General features: G+C 40.8%; 1 protein-coding gene across 1 annotated transcript; it reads right to left on the reverse strand.

Moving 5' to 3' along the window:
* Positions 1–275: 275 nt before the first annotated feature.
* Positions 276–1,655, reverse strand: LOC125824222 (uncharacterized). Its single transcript, XM_049503573.1, has 2 exons — positions 1,559–1,655; positions 276–1,249 (listed from the first exon to the last, which is right to left on the reverse strand). Exons 1-2 carry the CDS (start codon positions 1,653–1,655, stop codon positions 276–278), a joined length of 1,071 nt encoding a protein of 356 aa, XP_049359530.1.
* Between the last annotated feature and the right edge of the window lie 21,347 nt (positions 1,656–23,002).

The following is a 23,002-nucleotide window of genomic DNA, read 5'->3' on the forward strand; positions in this document are numbered from 1 at the left end:
GGCCTATTTTTCAAATCCAAGTCCAGTTGCTTTGGAGCATAAGCGTGTGCTCCCATTCCCTGCAAAGCATTCACGGTCTCTACATAGTCAGACTGGAAATCAGCTTCAAAGTTCATCAAAACGGCTGCTAATGTTTCAACAGCCAGCCTTGCCTCAATGGTTGCTTCAATCTCTTCTTTATCAAAAACCTCTATCGCAGACACCACATTCATGTCATGTGGTTGTTTCATTGACCTGTAAATATCAAACTTTACCTCTTCTTTGTTGAGTCTGAATTACAGTTCTCCTCTCTCAACATCTACTAATGCTCGTCCAGTGGCCAAAAATGGTCTTCCCAAAATAATGGGAACCTCAAAATCTAGTTCATAATCCAAGATTACGAAGTCTGCTAGAAAGATGAACGTGTCCACCTTTAAGAGCACATCACATAGGATGCCCACAGGTCGCTTCACTGACCTATCTGACATCATCAACCTTATTGTTGTGGGTTTAGGAACTTCTAACCCCAATTGCTTGTAGATGGCCAGCAGCATCAAGTTTATACTGGCTCTTAAATCACACAATGCCTTTACAAATTCGATTGATCTGATGATGCACGGTATGGTGAATACACCCAGATCCTCCTTCTTTTGTGCCAGAGACCCGGTAGCAATAGCACTATAGTGATGAACATTGTCAGTCAAATCAATACTTATAGCTCTTTTCTTTGTGACCAAGTCTTTCATGAACTTGGCATATCTTGGCATCTGCTTTAGTGCTTCCACTGGTGGAATATTCACTGTTAGCTGTCTCAGCATGGTGATGAATTTCATGAATTTCCCATCCTTAGCTTTCTTTTTACGCCTTTGAGGGAAAGAAGGAGGTGGTCTTAGGATCTGATGTAAAGGCATAGTTCCCTCAACCTCTTTTTCTTTTGCTCCTGCTGATTTTACTATTGGTTGAACATCATCCAAGTCATCTACTTGTTCAGCTTCATCCTCTTCTCTTCCACCTTGCTCCAAGACCTGCTCATGTTTACTACCTACAGAAATTGGGTCATTAAGAATCTTACCACTCCTGGTGGTGATAGCCATGCAATGCCCGTCCATCTTAGGATTTTGGATCGTGTCACTTGGTAGTGACCCATTCTTCCTCTGATTTAATGAGGCTGAAAGTTGCCTCAATTGCTGCTCAATTTGCTTGATGGAGGTGGTGTGAGAGTCTACCAGTTGACTCATACTGGAGAAATCACCTTTCATCTCCTTCACCCCTGTATCAGTTGATTCAACTTTTTAGAGCACTTTGGCCAACATATCTTCCAATTTAGACCCGCTGGAACTACCACTTGCCCGGTCTCTATTACCTGGGGGAACATACACACCACTGCAATCATTTATGTACCTATCTCTGTTCTGCTAGTTTCCCTGCTCTCTGTTTGCTGGCCTATCATATTGTCCTTCTCTAGAGTAGTTCCGACCTGCGTTTCTAGAGTTGTAACCCTGGTTTCTTAAGTTATATTTCAGGAAACCTCCTTGTTTGCCCAGGTAATTAGCCTTCTCATCTAGATCGATATCCTAACCTTCATACCTGTTTAGCTGTCCCACAGCATTTACCTTTTCAGACTTTGAAATAATATGCTTCGTGAGTAGATCTATTTGGGTCCTCATGTGTGCCATGTCCTGATCCCTTTCTTCTTCCTCTTTCCTTTGTTCAGCTGAATGTTCAAAAGTGTACCCAAGATCTCCTACTTCTGCATCCCTAGTGCCCTGTTATTCTTCAACACCTCGTCCATCAGTTGCATGCTCTCTGAGAATGGCTTCCTCATAAATGATCCTCCACATACTGCATCAGCTACAGGTTTAGTAACATGATTCAAAGATCTATAGAAAGCTTGTTTTAGATGTCTCTCAATGAGACCATGGTTTGGGCACTTCTTCAGCTTTTGGATGAATCTCCACCAAGTGTCATACATCACTTCTCCTGGTAGCTGCTTATGAGTACTTATCTCGTCTTTCATTTGCAACTCTTTTGATTTCGAAAAGAATCATTCCAGGAAAGCTTCCTTCAACTCAGTCCAAGTCTTGATTGAGTCATCCGACATCTCATTCAACTAGTTGGTTGCCTCTCCAGTAAGAGACAATGGAAATAGTCTCAATCTCATCATTGTTTGGCTAACTCCAGGAATTTCTTACGATTTGCAAATCGCCACAAATTTCATCAGATGTTGATTAGCATCATCACCAGCTGCACCCCTGAATATACCTTTCAGATTCAGTAGTTGAATCATAGTGCTGGTGATTTTGAATTTCACACCTGGAGGTAGTGCAGGTAACACTATCGCTCATGTGGCTCTAGCTCCATCCATGTCAATGTCATACTCTTCATATATCATGTGAGCTGGATGTTGTACTCTACCCCTTGGAGCTATTGGTTGGCGGTCGAGAGGAATGATTTCATCCACTGCTATATTTTCTTCCACCACCCTAGGCGGGTTGTTCACAACATTCTGATGCATACCTCTTGCAGCGGTTTCAGCTTCCAGTCCCAATCTTTGCCTCAAGTTCTTATGCATTCACCATTTTACGGAGTGTCTTCTAATGTTCTGGGTCGTATGGGATCAATGTGGCTCCCTTACTTCTGGTATTTGGCATACACTGTTGAACTCACCTGAAAGAGACACAGACAAAGAACAAGATGTAAAATTAGGAAAGATAACTACAACTCGAATAAAAGCTAGTAAAACACTTCTGAATTGAAATTCGCCGGTAGCGGCGCCAAAATTTAATACGTCCAAACTTACACCTCAATTAAGAGATATAAACGGTCGAAATCAATTTATAGAACTTTTTTACATAAATGATTTCACTGTCGCATTTACTCAAATATCGTTATTATTTCCTAAAGAAACAGTTATGGAAAGTAAAATCGGTTTAGTTGTGATGTTCTAGTAACTAAAATTGGTAATCAAAATTCAGATTAACAATTAACAGAGTTTTAAGTTCTAAAGTTGTTTCGATGATTAAATGAAACTAGGATTGTGTTCCCCATAACGTTACATCTAATGTTCTTCCGTAATTGAGTTTCAGGCAATTTATTTCTACAAAATACATACGAGTTAAATATATCTGATACTTCTCAGTCTAAATAGATAATTTTCACTCAAGTCCTCTCGGTCCCAGAGTATTACTAGTTGTACCCTCGCTTATACTTCTCAGTCTAAATAGATAATTTTCACTCAAGTCCTCTCAGTCCCAGAGTGTTACTAGTTGTACCCTCGCTTACAATAGTGTTAAAGTTCTTTTCTCTCGAGCCCAAACTTTGACTCCATTCTTCCGGTTAATTTAACCTTTTCCTACCTATCATTTTTCTCTCGAACAAATGACAGACATGCTCACTCCAATGTGTGCACTCATTAGAATAAATGAATAACGAAAGCTAAATTATAATTTGAAAATATAAATCACCTATAACTTGCTTTACGGAATTACACTTCGATTTACGCCATAGATCCCACAATCCCAGTTGTGGTATTTAGCCACTCATGATTTCACGTAAGTATTCAGAAGAATATAATGAAAACATGATAAGAAAAATACTATGAAGATAAGTAAATTGATACGTACTTTGATAATTCAAGAATAAAAAATTCAACTTCCAAATTTAATTCAATGTTAATCATCAAAACCAAAAGTTAAGAATAATGAAACATGTTCGTCGTTCAAGGTAAGATGAGATAAAAACTAAAAACGACCTAATTAATTTAAACAAAAGTGTTTAAAAAATAGTCCTACTCGAAGTAGGACTGAACTGTCAGACACTTCACGACCACTTCTACGACCCGTCAAGGGCTTAACGGTTCGTGAAACCCCTCGTGGTCTTTACTTGGCACTTCTGCCACTTTGGATCTTCAAGGTCAACACACTGGGTAATTACCACAGGCAATTCAACGGACCGTCATAGGGACCACTGTCTGTCACCGCTGTCCGTGATCTTTACTTGGTCCAACCTAATCTCAACTTCTTCAACCCTTCATACTGGAAATAATTCATGTCTAGCACCATGGTTCGTGACAAGGACTACGACCCGTCTAGATGCTTGTGGTCTTAACTTGATCACAATCATATTCTGCTTCTTTTTCCATTTTTTAAACGCAAGCAAGAATCTGTCTATACATTTAAGAAACACATCAAAGCATACAAAAATACATTCGATTCTAGTATTAATCCTTAGTTTTCAAGCATCAAATGTGCAAAGATTTCGCGGCACATCAAGCGGCGATGGTATCAACGTTGTATTTTTAAGGGCTACAGATTTCGTACATGAGTAACATAGTATGATTTCTGACACCACCCCTAGGTGGATGGAGGCCGGAGTGCCTGATGCATATCGTGACCAACGACACTATCCTACGATACGGTGTCTACGATCGTCGATAATATAGTAACCCAACCGAGGGTTGGGGTCGTGTCCCAAGGGAGCGGTTTTCAGAACTAATAACCAATTAGAATTTCAATCAAGTTAGTCGTAGTTAAAGACATTTGCGATAAAAGACATAGTAAATTAAAAAGATGTGACACAAAAATGTCAAATCTCAAAGGGGGTTTTGTAACAAGTACTCAAACAACAAAATAAACAAGAAAATCAAGTATGGGGAAAGATTCTAGGGATGTGACCGTAATACAAGTTGAGATAAATTGTTGGGTACATGCTTTCAATAGGAAATTTGCAAGATAATAGTGACTAGGGTAAGCTTTAAATGGAAATAAGTTCCCTCTAGGGCAACTTACCCCGTTTCAAATGTGTTCCTATCAGACATCCATTTGCCGCATGAAGACCAGCCTACGCCTTACGCCACTCACTCTCTCGAGCTGAGTGTTAGGATATGGGACTAGGGCTCACCCTCTCAGGCTAAACCTCATGTCGACCCACTCCTTAGGCCATCAGTCTAGTGCTTTTGGTTTCGCGACCTCCCTCTCGGGCAAGCCGAAAACACATAGGTGGCTTTGTATTTTCAACTACAAACCCTTTAGATTAAACCACAACCATGAGCTGAAATCACCATTAACATACATCTAATCCATCAACAAGCAAGACCCAACAAGAATATCAACCCATATTTGCTAAATCACACCCCAAGAATGGGGGGTTTTAGCCACACATCAAGAAATAAGAAATTATACCTAACATGATAATGAAATCAACTGGGTATAAGAAATTAAACCTTGAATTAAGCAAAGGAAAGTGAATAGAGAAGACCTACTTCCAACTTGGGGAAGAATAACTCCTTTCTTCAAGTCTCCACAAAACCCTCTCCAAACTTCAGAGAAAAATACTATAGCCTAATAAAATATTTTACTCTAAAAATGTTCCACACAGACTACAATTCTAACTAGTATTTATAGTTTTCATAGTTGTGCTGCGGAGGATTGTTCGACGACATTAGTCAAGATCGCCGATGAACTCAGCGATCCTCTTTTTGGTCAGCTCATCGCCTTCAGTGTCTTGCCTTTAGCATCCTCACATTCTGGATCATTGGGCGGTACAGTGCTGCTTCGCGGAACTAATCAGCAACTCGCCGACTGCTTCTTTCCTCGCCTTTTGATCCACTTCCTTCAAGGCTTTGCGTACTGGAACGAAGGGCGGTTCATGACTTTTCGGCGACTCGCCAAGTTGAACTCAGCAATCCGCAGGATTCCATTTCATGTTCTTTTCAGCCCTATTTGTTCTGTTTTGCACCTAAGTGTCCATGCTTCCACTAAAACTTTAAATACGTGAAACTTCAGCATTTTAATCAGGTATTGAGATAAAACAAGCATTCAAGGACACTATTTCTATTAAAATAAAGCCCTAAACGAGTCCAATTTGTGGACTCATCAACACCCCCAACTTAAACTTTTGCTTGTCCTCAAGCAAACTCAAGCTCAGCAATTCAAATAGGGTGCCTCAAATGGTGCTACACAAGACTAAATCATGAATAAACACAACAAGGCTCAATTTACTTATGCAAGGATCACTTGTGTACTCAAAGATTCCAATTGTGACACACCATTACCAAAGATTCTCATGCTCGCAAGACTTGCTACTTGTGCAAGTTCAAGCTCAACAAAAGTATCTAAATTCTATCACGTAAAGAATGATTTCATATTCACACACAGATATGAGTCAATGTAAGATCAGGAATCAGATACAACACTCACACTCAAAAAAAGGAACACAATGCATGCTTTCACCCATAAGTTTGCCCTTATTTTCCAATTGACTTTTGATTCGGCTTACTAAAGATCACAAAGGTCTTTGTAAGGATTGTAATGGGGCTGAGTGCAAAGGTATGGTCATTTAGGCTCAGTGACTTTCATCCTCGTGAGATGTGATGTTCTCAAGGCATCCTCTTCCCTTCCTTTCTCAATTCTTCTTCTAGTGCTCATAAGTCATCCTATTATTTGTTCTCCATGTATTGCTTGGAAACCTAGTTTCCTTTGCCCTTTTATTCCACGACTTTCTTTTTCCTTCTTTTCTTTTCTTTTTCTTTTTCTCTTTTTTTTATTTGGAGGGTTTCCATTTGTTTTTGCAATACAATAGGTTCAGGAGACTTTCTTGCACTTCTTGACTTTTCCTTTTCCTTTTCACCACACCCCCAACTTAGTCTTTTTGCCTAAGTTGGCTATTCACTAAACACATATCAAGAGGATTATAGGTAGTGGATGAAAAAAAGTCTAAGTTTCATGAAGTTTCTTCCAAAGGAGGATAGGCTCAAGGGTGTTCAAGAGAGTTTCACATGCTCACGGGTAGGCCACAAAAAAGAGGTATATGTCAAATTGGTTCACACTCTTTAAAATTGCCTAAGATTATCTCAAGAGTAAACCTTTCTAAATCAATCAGACTAACAGGGTAAATTCTAGGTTTATTCATGCAAGGTTCGAAGTAAGCTAATCATACAAGGCATCAATACTTCAGTCAGACAAGACTAGACATGTTCGCTAGCATGCAACGGTTCTCACAAGAAAATCAATTTGATAAATGGCTAGTCTCAACAAAATGCAAAGAGTGCACATATTGTCTATGTAACTTCATTTGGCCTCGTCGTAACCATGCATCCATTTTTGTTCAATTGAGAGCACTATTCAAGTCATCGGTATTGATCGCAATTGAGACTTAAATTTTTGCAAATGAACAACCACTTTCAACACAAGAAGTGGCAAAAATTTCTTTTCGAAGGATCAAAATTGTGTTTGCAATTAAAACAACAGCAGCCATGAGCTCAAACATCCACAGAAAAGCAGTATTTAAAACACAAATTAAAATAGACAGCCCAAATATTCATATAACACACAACGTAACACACAAAGGTGGGCCTCACCCCACTACAAATAAAAGCATTTGTCCTCTAATGGAAATAACAAGGAATCTGAAAGGTAGAGTAACGAAAGACAGAGAGGGAGATAAAGAGGTGATCCTAGCTCGGGGCATCTATCTAGGTTTCAAAGTTGAGGGTAACCTCCAGAAGGGCCCGCTCCACTGAATCCCGTAGCCGGAGCTTTGGCCAAGGAAGCCTGCACAGCAACATCTATCATGATTTCCTCAGTCTCTGCTATGTTATTTGTTGTAGCTCCCTCGAACATCTCTTCATCAATCTCTGCTTCCGCTCCCGAATCTTCTGTCTACTACGCTTTGTCCCCATATCCAGTAGTAGTCTGTGGCCTCTCAGGCATGGCTGGAATTTCCACTGTCCCAAAGACCATGGACACATCAGTGGCCTTCAAGTGATTCACATCTTCTCGCAGCTCAGCAATGGCAGCTTTTAAAAATCTTATCTCACTAGTGGACCCTTGCTTGTGCTCACACACCGCTATCCTGGTCGCTAAGGCTTCGATGGTAGTGTTCAGGGGTGTCGCATCATAAGTTAGGGGCATCTGGATCAGGCCTGGAACAACTATTTCTAAACAGGCGGCCTAACGATCAGCAGAAAGGGCCATTTGTCCTATCAAAAGTAGGGAAGTGCGGGTGAGTGGGGGCCTGGAAATAGCAGTAGAGGAACCTAGAGTGTCAGTGGAAGTAGAAGTGGTAATGGATATACCTGAAGGTCCAAGAGCTGGAGTGAGCAGAAGTGCTTCTGTAGGTGTAGATCTAGTGGTCGCCACTTCAGTCTGCTTCTTTTCAGCTTGATCCTTAAGATATTCGTCTTCGATCTTTTGGATATTGGTCGAGGTTGTGGGCATCACTTCTACATCTTTCTCGGCATCCAGAGGTACTTGGGCATTTCTGCACAATACGGTAATTAATTCTAGAAAAGGTGAGATGTCTAGTTTTACTTGACGCGCATATGCATTTCAGACGCAATAATTATTCCCAGATTCATCCTTGTTTTCTCTATGATGCACCCAAGACATGTTGCTTTAGCGAGGTGAAGAATTGATTCATTCTGTGATGGCATAATGGAGCTGCTGATAAATCTGAACCAGTATCTTGCAGCTACGTTCAGATCTTTCTTTTCAATTGGGATTCTTTCGGCTAGCCATTTCGAAGCGTCGTTATCTGAGATTTGCGGGACCAACCATTGTTTCATCGCATCCAGCTGCTTCGTCTTGATCAAGTGCTGACAGTGATCATTAATCTTAGTGGACATACCCAAGGCCATGTTGATAGCCTCACTGTCACAGGCTACCTTTCTTCCTCTAACCACTACATAGTCAAATGCTTTGAAAGACGCGACTAGTCTCTTCCGATGAGGTACCAATGCACTGTATGCACTATAAAACTCTCTGACCCAGCTTGGCATATAAGAACCACGTGATTTTGTGAAAACTTGAAATTTGTGATATTTTAGGCACTCCATTATCTCAGGATATATATCGATCACCCATCTATGGACATCCATTTTTCTTCAATGATTGTTCTTAGTCCATCAGACTTTAATCTATTCGATGATCTAGGAGGGGGGCTTGTACTGGAGGTGCCAGTATTATTGCCTATTCTGGAGCTGGAGGAGTCTGAGCAGTGGATCGAGGGTTTCTAATCCGCGATGGGTCATGAAACTATTTGGATCGTAGCTCATTCCTCTGTGCCTCTATCAGTTTGCCTTTATCTGAGCTCAAACTCTCATTATCGTATGTTGTTGGGTCATTGGTGTAAAAACCCATGCTATCAGAGCTTGCATCTGATAGCTCAACGATTTTGTCCTTGCCCTTGCCTCTTTTGCTCGCACTGGAAGGTTTCACAACATTGCTTTTGGATGCAACTGCATCATCGTTGATTGTTATCCCTTTTTTCTTGCTTTGAGTTGGCTTGTTGCTTCTTGTAACTTTGGGTCTAGCGATGTCTGCAGTCAATAAGGAGTAAGTTAGAAATAAGTAAATCAGTGGTAGACAGATGCGCCGAACTCATCGGCAAATCACCAAATCTCTTTGGCGAGTCGGATCGAGCTCGCCTACGATTTTGCCCTAATAGCTTTCACTAGTCGGTGATGAGAAAGTGCGAATCGCTGATTACTATCGGCGATCAAAGTTTCGTTCGCTGAAAGTTACAGTGCAATGAATATTCAGGAATGCAGACAGAGGGCAATCAAAGTCACTTTAGGCTAGCCGCCTAGTTGTTTGACGAACCCGACCCAGTTCGCTAAACAACCTAATGCGCGTTCCTTCAATTCTAATTCGACCTCGCAAATTCCCAAAATACAATTAGCAGTTGCAATAGTGAAATTAAATTAAGACCCATGACATTCATTCACCCAAAGCTCAAATCATTTCATGCACAGGCAAAGAGGGATTTCAAAACTCGAGATCAATTAGGCATGATTCTCAGATCGAATTGGAACTTAGACAAGATAGGTTTATCAGAGAGAGGTCTAGTACATATCAACCCAACCAATTTTAATTTAATAAGAGAACAAAATTTTAGTAGTTTTGGAAGTTGGGAGAAACCAACATGTTATGCTGCTTGAACTGTGTTGAAATGCTAAGGTAGCAATGTAATCACATGCTTTAGCACTAATCGACAACTAAAATACCAGGAGTGTAGAGATAATGAAACTTACTTACTAGGTACGGTTTTTTGACAATGGAAATTGAGTGGAGAATGAACATTTTTCCATTTTTTGAAACTATTGGTCTTTAAAAACTGACCAGTAGTTACTCATTTGACAATATTAGTTTTTACCGCTGAATGATTTAGCATTACGCCAAGCAATTACCCTCGCCACCGATTGTTACAGCTTGTAGCTTGGATCTTGAGTCTGTCGGCAATCTAGATCAAAGTCACTGAATAGTTCAGCTACTCGCCGAATGGGACTATCAATTACCAATCTACATTTTTCATTCATTCTCTATGTTTTCTCCTGTGAATTAATACACCATTATTTCTAGAATAAAACTAAAGCTCGTAAAGGTTTTGGGTTGCCTCCCAAACAGCGCCTTAGTTAACGTCGTGGCACGACGCAGGTCGATGCTCACACCGGCCTTTTGGTGTTACACCTAGTGTAGCTAGGTGATCCCACTTGCTCATACGGATGAAGCTGAGGTAGTGCAAGATTCAAGAGAGTTTTGATTAGCTGAATAGACTTAGAATGAGAGCCACTGATCTGATTCAGTGTTTCGACATTTTCTCTAATTTCCTCTAGTACTTTGTCTTTCTCATTCAACTTTTGGAGGATGGTTAACAACGTATCATTGATACATCTATTTTCAATGTCCAAGCATCTTCTCTGATCTGTAGATGATGGGTGCTTGCTCTTTCCTTTGGACATCAAATCTAGTTCTTCAACCTTTTGGGTAAAGCTATTCATCTGACCTAACAAAATGGTCAATTGCTGGTCCTTCTCTCCATCCTTGTTGGTTTTAGCTCCAAGGTCAAGGAATTTGGATGCGGTCCCATAGGGGTATTTCTCACGTCCACTTGGCATGAGTTGGTTCATTATTTCTCTGTTTTCAGAAATTAGACCCCTGTAGAAGTATTCCAGTAGGATTAAATCGAGAATTTCATGAGTTGGGCAGTGTATCAATAGTGTTTCAAACTGCAGCCACGACTCATGAAAGGGTTCTCCTTCGAGATGCTTGAGATTTAGGATATGATCCCTGAGCCTCATCACCTCTGCTGGAAGAGGCTCCATTGGTCCACCTTCTTCATCATGTATACTCATTGTCCTGCCTCAACATGCAACCAACTAAACAAGACTAAAAATTAGGTGAGTACACTATTGCTAACAAGAACAACAATTCTATTAGACTAAAAATTCTCAAGTAACACCACTCCCCGGCAACGGCGCCATTTTGATGCTTATCGTGACCAACGACACTATCCTACGATATGAGTGTCTACGATCATCGATAATATAGAAACTCAACCGAGGGTTGGGGTCGTGTCCCTAGGGAGCGGTTTTGAGAATTAGTCGTAGTTAAAGACATTTGCGATAAAAGACATAGTAAATTAAAAAGAGGTGACACAAAAGTGTCAAATATCAAAGGGTGTTTTGTAACAAGTACTCAAACAACAAAATAAACAAGAAAATCAAGTATGGGAAAAGGTTCTTGGGATGTGACCGCAATACAAGTTAAGATAAATTGTTGGGTACATGCTTTCAATAGGAAATTTTCAAGATAATAGTGACTAGGCTAACCTTTAAATGGAAATAAGTTCCCTCTCGGGCAAATTACCCCGTTTCAAATGTGTTTCTCTCGGACACCCATTTGCCGCCTGAAGACTAGCCTACGTCTTACCCCACTCACTCTCTCGAGCTGAGTGTTAGGATATGGGACTAGGGCTCACCCTCTCGGGCTGAACCTCATGTCGACCCACTCATTAGGCCATCAGTCTAGTGGTTTTGGTTTGGCGACCTCCCTCTTGGGCAAGCCGAAAACACATGGGTGGCTATGTATTTGCAATTACAAAGCCTTTAAATTAAACCAAAACCACTAGGTGAAATCACCATTAACATACATCTAACATATCAACAAGTAAGACCTAACAAGAATATCAACCCATATTTGCTAAATCACACCCCAAGAATGGGGTTTTTAGCCACACATCAAGAAATAAGAAATTATACCTAACATGATAATGAAATCAACTGGGTATAAGAAATTAAACCTTGAATTAAGCAAAGGAAAGTGAATAGAGAAGACCCACTTCCAACTTGGGGAAGAAGAACTCCTTTCTTCAAGTCTCCACAAAACCCTCTCCAAACTTCAGAGAAAAATACTATAGCCTAATAAAATATTTTACTCTAAAAATGTTCCACACAGACTACAATTCTAACTAGTATTTATAGTTTTCACAAATTGTGCTGCGGAGGATTGTTCGGTGTCATTAGTCGAGATCACCGATGAACTCAGCGATCCACCTTTCGGTCAGCTCATCACTTTCAATGTCTTGCCTTTAGCATCCTCGCATTCTAGATCATTGGGCGGTATAGTATTGCTTCGCGGAACTAATCAGTGACTCGCCGACTGCTCCTTCCCTCGCATTTTGATTCGCTTCCTTCAAGGCTTCGCGTACTAGAACGAAGGGCGGTTCATGTCGTTTCCGTGACTCACCAAGTTGAACTCGGCGATCTGCAGGATTCTATTTCTTGTTCTTTTCAGCCCTATTTACTCTGTTTTCCGCCTAAGTATCCATGCTTCCACTAAAATTTTAAATACCTAAAAATTCAGCATTTTAATCAGGTATTGATACAAAACAAGTATTCAAAGACACTATTCTATTAAAATAAATCCCTAAACGAGTCCAATTTGTGGTCTCATCAGTGCCTATAGAGAAGAAGGACCAAAACATAGCTACTCGATACTAGTTTGGATTAATAAGCAACACAATCATGCCGTCGCAGAATGTGTCCATTCTCCACCACCAAAAGGTGGCACATCTTAGGTCTATCATAGCCAGGAATCGACTGAATTTGGGATTGATTATCGATCAGGAGATGACCATGAGGGCCAAGCAGTGCCAGACGTCCCTTCCCACTAGTGATCACAAAGTTGTGTCGTCGAGACGGAGTTCTTCATGATGAGAAGAGGGATGTCAAGGTTACACCCACATCTTCCACTGACATCCATCTCTACACATGGGATAAGGCTGATAGGAGGAGAGAAACTTCGGTGGATACATCCTTGGAGATTGATATCAATACAGTACCTGCAAAGGCAACCTTGCTTACTCCGGCCTTTGGGCCTTCAGGTACTTCTAGCTCCACTCTTTATGAGGCCCTGAATTCTTCAACTGCTCCCCCACCCCCTAGATCTGATGTTGGTACTACTACCTCCAGGACTCCAATCACCCAGGCCATGCTTCTCAAAATGGGGCACCTAGCCCATTCTGCTGATGTGTGTGCTTCCCCGCTAGAGGCTGAGGTTCTTGGGATGATTGAGAAAGTTATTAGTGTTGCACTGACACCTGTCAGTGCTTCTATTGATGCCCTCACAACAAGAGTAGAGATTTGTGAGAGAGGGCAGAGTGTTACTGATGCGGTGATGGCTTTGAAAGCCGATATTTCTAAGCTGGGGAAGAATGTTGACAATTTGAAGTCCACATATTTTACTTCACTATTTGGGACGGTGGAGATCCCAGATGATCCGAGTGTTGATGTTCCAGCCTGTGCTGAGGTGCCTCTGGCTGCCACCAGAGATGATACCAGGGCTAATGTTATTACTATTGAGTCCAAGGCCGAGACAGATGAGGAGCTGCTTGAGGTGCGAGATGAGGTTGTTTATGAGGACCTGGACGATCTAGAGGGTGCCATGTTTAAGACATCTAGATAGGCTTCCTTGAGAGATACTTCTATGGCAGGCTCCAATGGAGCCAAGGCTGATAAGACACCGGGCAATGATGCCCAGCTTGAGAGTGTGACCTCGAGCACTGATGCCCAAACAGATGGAGTGACTGAGATGCAGACTTCACCCGAGGCTTAGCCTGGCAGAATGACTTTTTACCTCCCACTCTATTGTTTTATTGACTATTATGTTTTAAGTTGAATTTGAGGACAACTGCTTATTTTTCTTGGGTGGGGTGACGTATTTCCATACCTACCTCTTGTGATTGTTTTGTGAATATTGGGCTTATTTGGCTTATTGATATAAATCTTGGTTGTTGAATTGTATTATGGATGTTTCAGCTTGTGGCCCATTCTTTTGAATGAAAATGGTTTTTGAACCTAATCTTAAAATTTTGCCACCTCTTGTGTGTGTGATTGTGGTTGTTCTTGTGCAAATTTGAGTGTCAATTGTGATCAATATCAATGACTCAAATAGTGCTCTCAATTGAATGAAATGAATGTGCAGCTACGATGAGGCACAAGAAGTTGCATAGACAATATGTAAACTTTTAGCATCTCGTTGTGATTAGTTGGTTATCGAATGAGTCTCTTGTGATGAACATTGCACGCTAGCTAGAAAGTTTGGATTCTTGATTGATATTGGTACCAATGCCTTGTATGATGAGATTAATATGAACATTATGTGTGATGACACCTAGAATTTGACCCGTTGGTTTGGTTGATTGATGAGTCCATGATTTGGACTCATTTAGGGATTGTTTTTTATAGAATTAGTGTCCTCAAATGCATATTTTGTCTCAATAATTGATGTAAATGCTTAAATTTCAGGTATTTAAACTTAGATATAGAAGCATGGATGCTATCGAGCAAAAAGGAACAAAGTGGCTGAAAGAACCAAAAACAGACGGCCTGATGATCGCCTAATCTGTTAGGCGAATCGTCGAAAGGCCTACAATCTCACCTTTTGTTCCAGTGTGCTAAGCCATGAAGGGAAATATCAAGTTGGCGATGAAATAGAGCAGTCGGTGTGTCGCCGAGAAGTTCCGCGAAGCAGTACTCTATCTCCCAATAATCCAGGATGCAAAGATGTTGAAGGAAAGCGCTGAAAGGCGGTGAAGCAGACCAAAGGGTGGATCATCGAATGGGTCGGCGATCTCGCCTAAATACGCCAAATGGATCCTTTACATCACACTTTCTAAACACTATAAATACCAATTGAAATTTTTACTTTAGTATCAAGTTTTCTAGTATCAAGTTTTTTATTGAGACTTAGAATATTTTCAAGTTTCGAGAGGGTTTTGAAGAACTTGAAGATCCAAAAGGTTTTAACTCTAAGATTTTGGGCTTGGGTCTTGCGGATTCTTCACTCTTGACTTGTTTTGAGAGTTAAATCTTCATGCCCATTTGAATGCAAACTCATATTGGTATAAATTTCTATCTCTTGTTCATGTCTAGCTTAAACCCCAATTTGTGGTGTGTGATTTTGTGAATATGGGTTAAGTTAATTGTTGGGTCTTGCTTGATGATAGTTTAATCGTTGTTTAAATATGATTTCGTTTAGTAGTTGTGTTGGAACTTAATGAAATTGTAGTTGCAAATATGATTTCACCTTTGTGTTTTCGGCTTGCGAGAGAGAGAGGTCGTAAAACTAAAACTACTAAATTGATGGCCGGTGGGATTGGGTTGACATGAGGTTCAGCTCGAGAGAGTGAACCCTAGTCCTTCTCCCACACACTCAGCTCGAGAGAGTGAATGGGTTAAGGCAGAGGATGTTCTTCATGCGGCAACTCGGTGTTTGAGAGAAATCGAGTTAATTCCGGGTAAGTTGCTCGAGAGAGAATTTACCCCCACTATAGTCTAGCCTAGTCACAAATATTCAATGGATTTATTATCAAAAGCATGTACCCAATAGTTTAGTTTATCCCGTATTCCTATCACATCCCAAGAATCTCATCTCCTTGATTAGTACTCTTTGCATTTTTGTTGTTCTTGCTTACTTGTTACAAACCCCCATTGATAATTGACGCTTGCGTCACCCTTTAGATTTAACATGCTTATATTCAACAATGATTTTAGCTACGAATAATTAGAACTTAATTTTTTTTTTCTATTAATTCTCAAAAACCACTCCCTTGGGACTCGACCATAACCCTTGGTTGGGTTACTTTACTATTGTACGATCGTAGACACTGACATTAGAAGTTGTGTCTTGATTACGCAAACATTAAAATGGTGCCATTGTCAGGGAGTGGTGTTATTTGAGAATTCTTAGTCAGTAAAATTTTAGTACTTGTTAGTTGTAGTTTCACTAACTTTATTTTTAGTTTTGTTTTCTTTGAGTTGTTGTTGTAGGCAGATACCCTGACCATGGCTGAGGGAAATAGTAGCAAATTGGCGGAGACAAACCAAGAAGTCGAGAGGGATTTCAAGTTAACCGCATTGGTAAGTCAGTTGAACGATTTAGCCACAAAAATATCAGAGGTGGAAGACCAGTGAAAAAGTCAAGGGAGGTACATACCCCCTCATGAGCGGGAAAAGTTTGGAGACAGGGAGAACAATCGTTTCGAGGACACACTACAAATCATTCTCCAAAAGATCACCGAACAAGATCAAGTGTTAGAAGAGATGAAAGAGAATATTGAAGTGTTGAATCAGATGATTGGCTTTCATTCTAGATCGATCCAGCTGATCAGGATACTCATGAGTTATGCAGTGCCTCCTCTCTACTCAAATGAACTATTGGGGTTACCTAGTAACACTAGGGCCAACCACAATGATGACGAGTGAGAGAGGACTTGCATCTGGCCACGACGTTAACTAAGGCACTTCTTGGGAGGCAACCCAAGGCCTTAAACGCTTTATTTTTGTCTTAGAAATAATGGTGCGTTAATTTTGCAGGTTAAAGTATGGAGAGTGTGTGGAAATTGATTTTGGCAAACTTCAAGTCCATTCAGTGAATCGTCGAACAGGTCGGCGAACCCGATGTAAACCGTTGTTTGGACCCTCACTTTGACTGAAGGTCTTGTAAATATCAGCGAGGTAAGTGATCACTCAGCGTGTCACCGAGTGGGTCGGCGAGTAATACTAACGTCGCCAAATGGGAGAGATCTGGGTAATTTTTATAAAGCCATAAGTCTAAACTTTCAACCCTTTTCATTTTCCTTCACTTTCAACCTTCACAAACCGCCTAGCAATTTAGTCTTATTTTAATCGGCAGTAAAGGTTGGTTTTCCCAACCGCCGCATTTATTTTTGATATTTGAACTCTTATGCAAGTGATATTATCTGGTTGTCGTGTGCTGGGCCTCTCTGATAGGTTTAGATCATTTGAATGCCGAGTTTAATTCGTAGATCTTACCCATTTTATCTTATTTTTTAACTCCCTTTTTGTTGCGTATTGAAATGAGTTAAATTTCCTGAGGTTGTGCGTGTGTGGCGTTTAGCATGGTTGACTATTATGGGTCTGAGTTTAATTGTACTAGTGCATAGTTAAATTTTGTTTTTGGGGGTTGCGGGATTGAATTTGAGAAGATGGGTCAAATGTAGGCACGTTGGGCTGTTTGGCGAGCTAGGTCGATCTCGCCAAACTACTCAACGGTTTGCCTAATGAGCCCATCTCGCCTTTAAATTCATGCTATATTTGTCGTTGGTTTCTGTAACTTTCGGCGAGAAGCCAGAGGTCGCCAAAACCACTCGACGACTCGCCGATCATCTTTTAGATCACCATTTATCTGCACTCCTGAACTTGTATAGCACTTATCTTTCAGAGGACAAAACCATGCTCGCTGAAAGAGGTCGTTGACTCACCGAAAAGGCCTTCGCATCGCAAACATGCTAAAAATTGTAAGCCAATCCTGTCGGCAAGCTCGACCTAGCTCACCGAAGCGATTTGGCGATTCACCGATTTATTCAGCGGGTCTTTCTGCAACTATGTTTACATGAATTTGAGTTAGTCTGTCTAATTTTTCCCACTATAATTGTAGACATCGCTAGGTCTAAAGTTGTTGGGAGAAACATGCCACGCCAAGGGAAAACTAAAGGGATTACAATTAATGAGGATGCAGCTGCATCCAGGGGCCAGGCCGCAAAACTTTCCACAACTGGTGGAAAAGGCAAGGGCAAAGACAAAGCCCCTGAGTTATCAAAAGCAAGTTCCAACAGTGATGGCTTTTATACCAATGACCCCAACCCATCTGAAAGTAAGGGTTTAGGTTTTGATGAGGATGACTAAACGGAGGAACAGAGGACTGAGTTACGATCCAAAAAGTCGAATGATCCATCTAGGATCAGGATGTCTCAGCCTACCACTCCTACTCCTCCAGTCCCAGAGCAGGCAATAGTGTTGGCACCTCCAGTACAGGGCCCTCCGCCCAAGTCAATGAATAGATTAAAGGCTAAGGGGCTGAGGACGATTCTTGAGGAAAAGCGTCTATCCATAGATGGAGTTATTGATAGGTACCCAGAGATAATGGAGTGCTTGAGACACCACATGTTCCAAATTTTCACCAGACCCCGCAATCCTTATATTCCAAACTGGGTAAGAGAGTTCTACAGTGCATACAATGCGCTAATACCCCAGAAAAAGCAGCTAGCAGCAGCCTTCAAAGAAGTTGACTATGTGGTTGTTAGAGGCAGGAGGGTGAAGTGTGATAGCGGGGCAATCAACGCAGTCTTGGGCATGTCCACAGATATTAGGGATCACTGCCATCAATTGATCATAACGGAGAAGCTGGATGAGATGAAAAAGTGGTTAGCCCCACTAATTTTACACGATACTCCGAAGTGGTTGGCGGAAAGAGCTTAGATTAAAAAGAAAGAATTGAACATAGTTGTAAGAATCTTGTTTGATTTTATTAGCAACACAATTATGCCATCCCAGAGTGAGTCGATCCTACGCCTTGCCAAGGCAGCCTGCCTGGGTTACATCATAGTGAAAATTCAGATAAACTTAGGTACGATCATTACTTCAGAGATACTCTTGTGTGCAAGGCAGAATCAGACCTCACTTTCATTCCCAGTATTGATCACAAAACTGTGCAAATGAGCTTGGGTACCTCGAGATGCCAAGAAGGATGTGGAAGTGCTTCCCACATCCTCTACTGATATTCGGAGGATCGAAGTCGAGTACCTTAAGGATCAAGAAGAAATACAGAAGGCATCCTCGGTGGAGTCAGTGAACACAGAATCATCACCTGCAAAGGCATTTTTTCCTACTCCGGTCCCTAGGCCTTTAGGTATATCAATTACCACTACTACTCCTGCTGACAGTCCAGGTTCTTCTACTGATGGAGCGCCTCCCAGACCTACTGTTGTTGTTGTTGTTTCCCGACCTCCACTCACCCAGGCTTTTCTACTCCGGATGGGACAGCTGGCCCATTCCGTTGATCATCGGGCTACCGATCTAGAGGCCTCTATTTCAAACATTATTCAGACTGCCCTCACTGACACTGTGACACCACTGAGTATTGCCATTGATGCCCCAGCAGTCAGGATAGTGGCGTGTGAGTGCAACCAAGGAGCCACGAAGGAGGTGATGGCTTTAAAGGCTACCATTGATGAGCTCAGAAAAGATGTGAACTACCTAAAGTCCATCAATATATCTGTGGTATGTGGAATAGTGGAGATTCCAGATGTGCTTGAGATGCCTCAGACCACTATAGGACATGAGGATAGAACGGAGTAGACAGTCGATCTTGAGTCAGAGGCAGAGACTGATGAAGAGATGCTTGAGGAGACTGGGGGAGATGTAGATGAAGACCTGATCGAGACTGAAGCAATTATGATAGATGATGTTGTGTAGGCTTCCTTGGCAAAGGCACCTGTTGTTGGATCTAGTGTAGCTGGTCCTCCCTCTTTGTCTTTCTTTAATTTACATTCTGGATATTTTATTACTTGCATTTGAGGACAAATTCCTTTTATATTTGGTGGGGTAAGGCCCACATTTGTGTGTTATCCGTGAATTGTGTTTCGTTTATGTATTTGGGTTGTAAGCTATAATTGTGTTAAATACTGCTTTCGTGGAAGATTTGAGCTTGTGGCTCTGTGTTTTAAATTGCAAAATAATTTTGACCATTCCAAAAAATATTTGCCACCCCTTCTGTGTTGAATGTGGTTGTTCCTATGCAAATTAGAGTATCGGTTCCGATCAATACCGATGATTTAGATAGTGCTTAGAATCGAACAAATATGAATGTGCGGCTACAATGAGGCCAAATGAAGTCGCAAAGACAATATGTGAACTCTTTTCATCTCGTTGTGACTAGCCAATGATCAAATTGAGTCTCTTGTGATGATTGTTGCACACTAGCGAAAGTGTGGAGTCTTGTTTGATTTATAGTGTTAATGCCTAGTGTGATGAGCTTACATGTGAACCATACATGATGGATCCTAGAATTTGCCTCGTTGGTCCGGTCAACTAAGTGATGCTATCTCTTCATATGAACTTAGGCAACTTCGAAGAGTGTGAGCAAATTTGACATATACCTCTTTTATGGCCTACTGTGTAATTGTGTGAACCGCTTTTGAACACCCCTTGAGCCTTACCTTTCTTTGTAAGAAACTTGATGAAAACAATGACCTTTCTTTATCCATCACCCATAATCCTCATGATGTTGTGGTTAGTCGAATGGCTAACTTAGGCCAAAAGCCTAAGTTGGGGGTGTGGTGAAAAGAGAAGGGAAAATCAAGAAGTGCAAGGAAAGTCCCCTTTAGCCCATGATGTTGAGAAAAATGGAACCCCTCCATATAAAAAAAGAAAGAGAAGACAGAAAAATAAAAAGAATGAAAAAAAAAGGTTGTGGAATAAAGTTGAAAATACAAAAGAAATAGGGTTCTCAAACAATCCATGGGAACTGAATAATAGGATAACTTATGAGCACTAATGAAAATGGAAGGGAAGTGTTGAGAGCACCACATTTCATGAGGATGAAAGTCAATGAGCCTAAATGACCATACATTTGCACTCCGCCACATTACAAGCCTAGAAAGACCTTTGTGATTTTGAGTGAGCTGAAGCAAATGTTGATTGGAAATACAGGCAAACCTATGGGTGAAATTATGCATTGTGTTCATCTTTGTGAGTGTGAGCGTTGCATCTGATTTTGAAGCTTTAAACTGTAAACCATTGCGTGAATATGTAATCATTCTTTTTGTGAGGGCATTTGAACACTATAGTTGAGCTTGAACTTGCATTTGAAGCAAGTATTGTGAGCTTGAGATTCTTTGATAATGGTGTGTCACAACTTGAAACTTTGAGTGCACATTTGATCTTTGCATGAGTAAAGTGAGCCTTGTTGTGTGCATTCTTGATTGAGTCTTGTGCAACACTATTTGGGACATCCCTTTTTGAACAGCTGAACTTGAGTTTGCTTGAAGACAAGCAAAATTTTAAGTAGGGGGTGTTGATGAGTCCACAATTTGGACTCATTTAGGGATTGTTTTTGATAGAATTAGTGTCCTCAAATGCATATTTTGTTTCAATAACTTATGTAAATGGTTGAATTTCAGGTATTTAAACTTAGAGACAGAAGCATGGATGCTATCGAGCAAAAAGGAACAAAGTGGTTAAAAGAAGGAAGAAACAACAGCCTGACGATCGCCTAATCCGTTAGGCGAATCGCCGAAAGGACTACAATCTCGCCTTTTGTTCCAGTGTGCTGAGCCATGAAGGGAAAGATCAGGTTGGCGATGAAATGGAGCAGTCAGCGTGTCGCCGAGCAGTTCCGCGAAGCAGTACTCTATTGCCCAATGATCCAGGACGCAAAGATGCTAAAGGCAAGCGCTGAAAGGCGATGAAGCAGACCAAAGGGCGGATCACCGAATGGGTCGGCGATCCCGACTAACTACGCCGAATGGATCCTTTATAGCACACTTTCTAAAAACTATAAATACCAGTTGAAGTTTTTTCTTTAGTATCAAATTTTCTAGTATCAAGTTTTATATTCAGACTTAGAATATTTTCAATTTTGGAGAGGGTTTTGAAAAACTTGAAGATCCAAAGGGTTTCAACTCCAAGATTTTGGACTTGGGTGTTCCGGATTCTTCACTCTTGACTTATTTTGAGACTTAAATCTTCATACTCATTTGAATGCAAACTAATATTGGTATAAATTTCTATCTCTTGTTCATGTCTAGCTTAAACCCCAATTCGTGGTGTGTGATTTTGTGAATATGGGTTAAGTTAATTGTTGGGTCTTGCTTGATGATAGTTTAATCGTTGTTTAAATATGATTTCGTTTAGTAGTTGTGTTGGAACTTAATGAAATTGTAGTTGCAAATACGATTTCACCTTTGTGTTTTTGGCTTGCGAGAGAGAGAGATCGTAAAACTAAAACTACTAAATTGATGGCCGGTGGGATTGGGTCGACATGAGGTTCAGCTCGAGAGAGTGAACCCTAGTCCTTCTCCCACACACTCAGCTCGAGAGAGTGAATGGGCTAAGGCAGAGGATGTTCTTCATGCGGCAACTCGGTGTTTGAGAGAAATCGAGTTAATTCAGGGTAAGTTGCTCGAGAGAGAATTTACCCCCACTATAGTCTAGCCTAGTCACAAATATTCAATGGATTTATTATCAAAAGCATGTACCCAATAGTTTAGTTTATCTCGTATTTCTATCACATCCCAAGAATCATATCTCTTTGATTAGTACTCTTTGCATTTTTGTTGTTCTTTCTTACTTGTTACAAACCCCCCATTGATAATTGACGCTTGCGTCACCCCTTAGATTTAACATGTTTATATTCGATAATGTTTTTAGCTATGACTATATAGAACTTAATTTTATTTTTCTATTTATTCTCAAAAACCACTCCCTTGGGACTCGACCCCAACCCTTGGTTGGGTTAATTTACTATTGTATGATCCTAGACACTTGCATTGCAAGTTTTGTCTTGATTACGCAAACATCAGTGATGCAAGAACTTGAAATAATCTCAGGAAAGAATTTTGAAGAGTGAACCAACTTGACAATATACCTCTTTTGTGGCCAACTTTGTGAGATCTGTGAACCTTCCTTGGCACCTTTTGAGCCTTACCCTTTTTCTTGGAAGTAACTTCAGCAATTGTGACCTCTCTTTGTCTATTCACCCATAACTTTCATGAAGTATGGTTTGTTTGAATTGCCAACTTAGGCCAAAAGCCTAAGTTGGGGGTGCGGTGAAAAGAGAACGAAAGTCAAGAAGTATGTGAAATCCCCCTTTGTGTGATTGATTTCAAAAATATGGAACTCCTCCATGTAAAAAAAATAGAGAGAAAAGAGAAAAGGAATTGA

The sequence above is a fragment of the Solanum verrucosum genome, unplaced genomic scaffold (genome assembly GCF_900185275.1).
Source record: "Solanum verrucosum unplaced genomic scaffold, falcon-dt-bn FXZP01000017.1, whole genome shotgun sequence".
Classification (NCBI taxonomy): domain Eukaryota; kingdom Viridiplantae; phylum Streptophyta; class Magnoliopsida; order Solanales; family Solanaceae; genus Solanum; species Solanum verrucosum.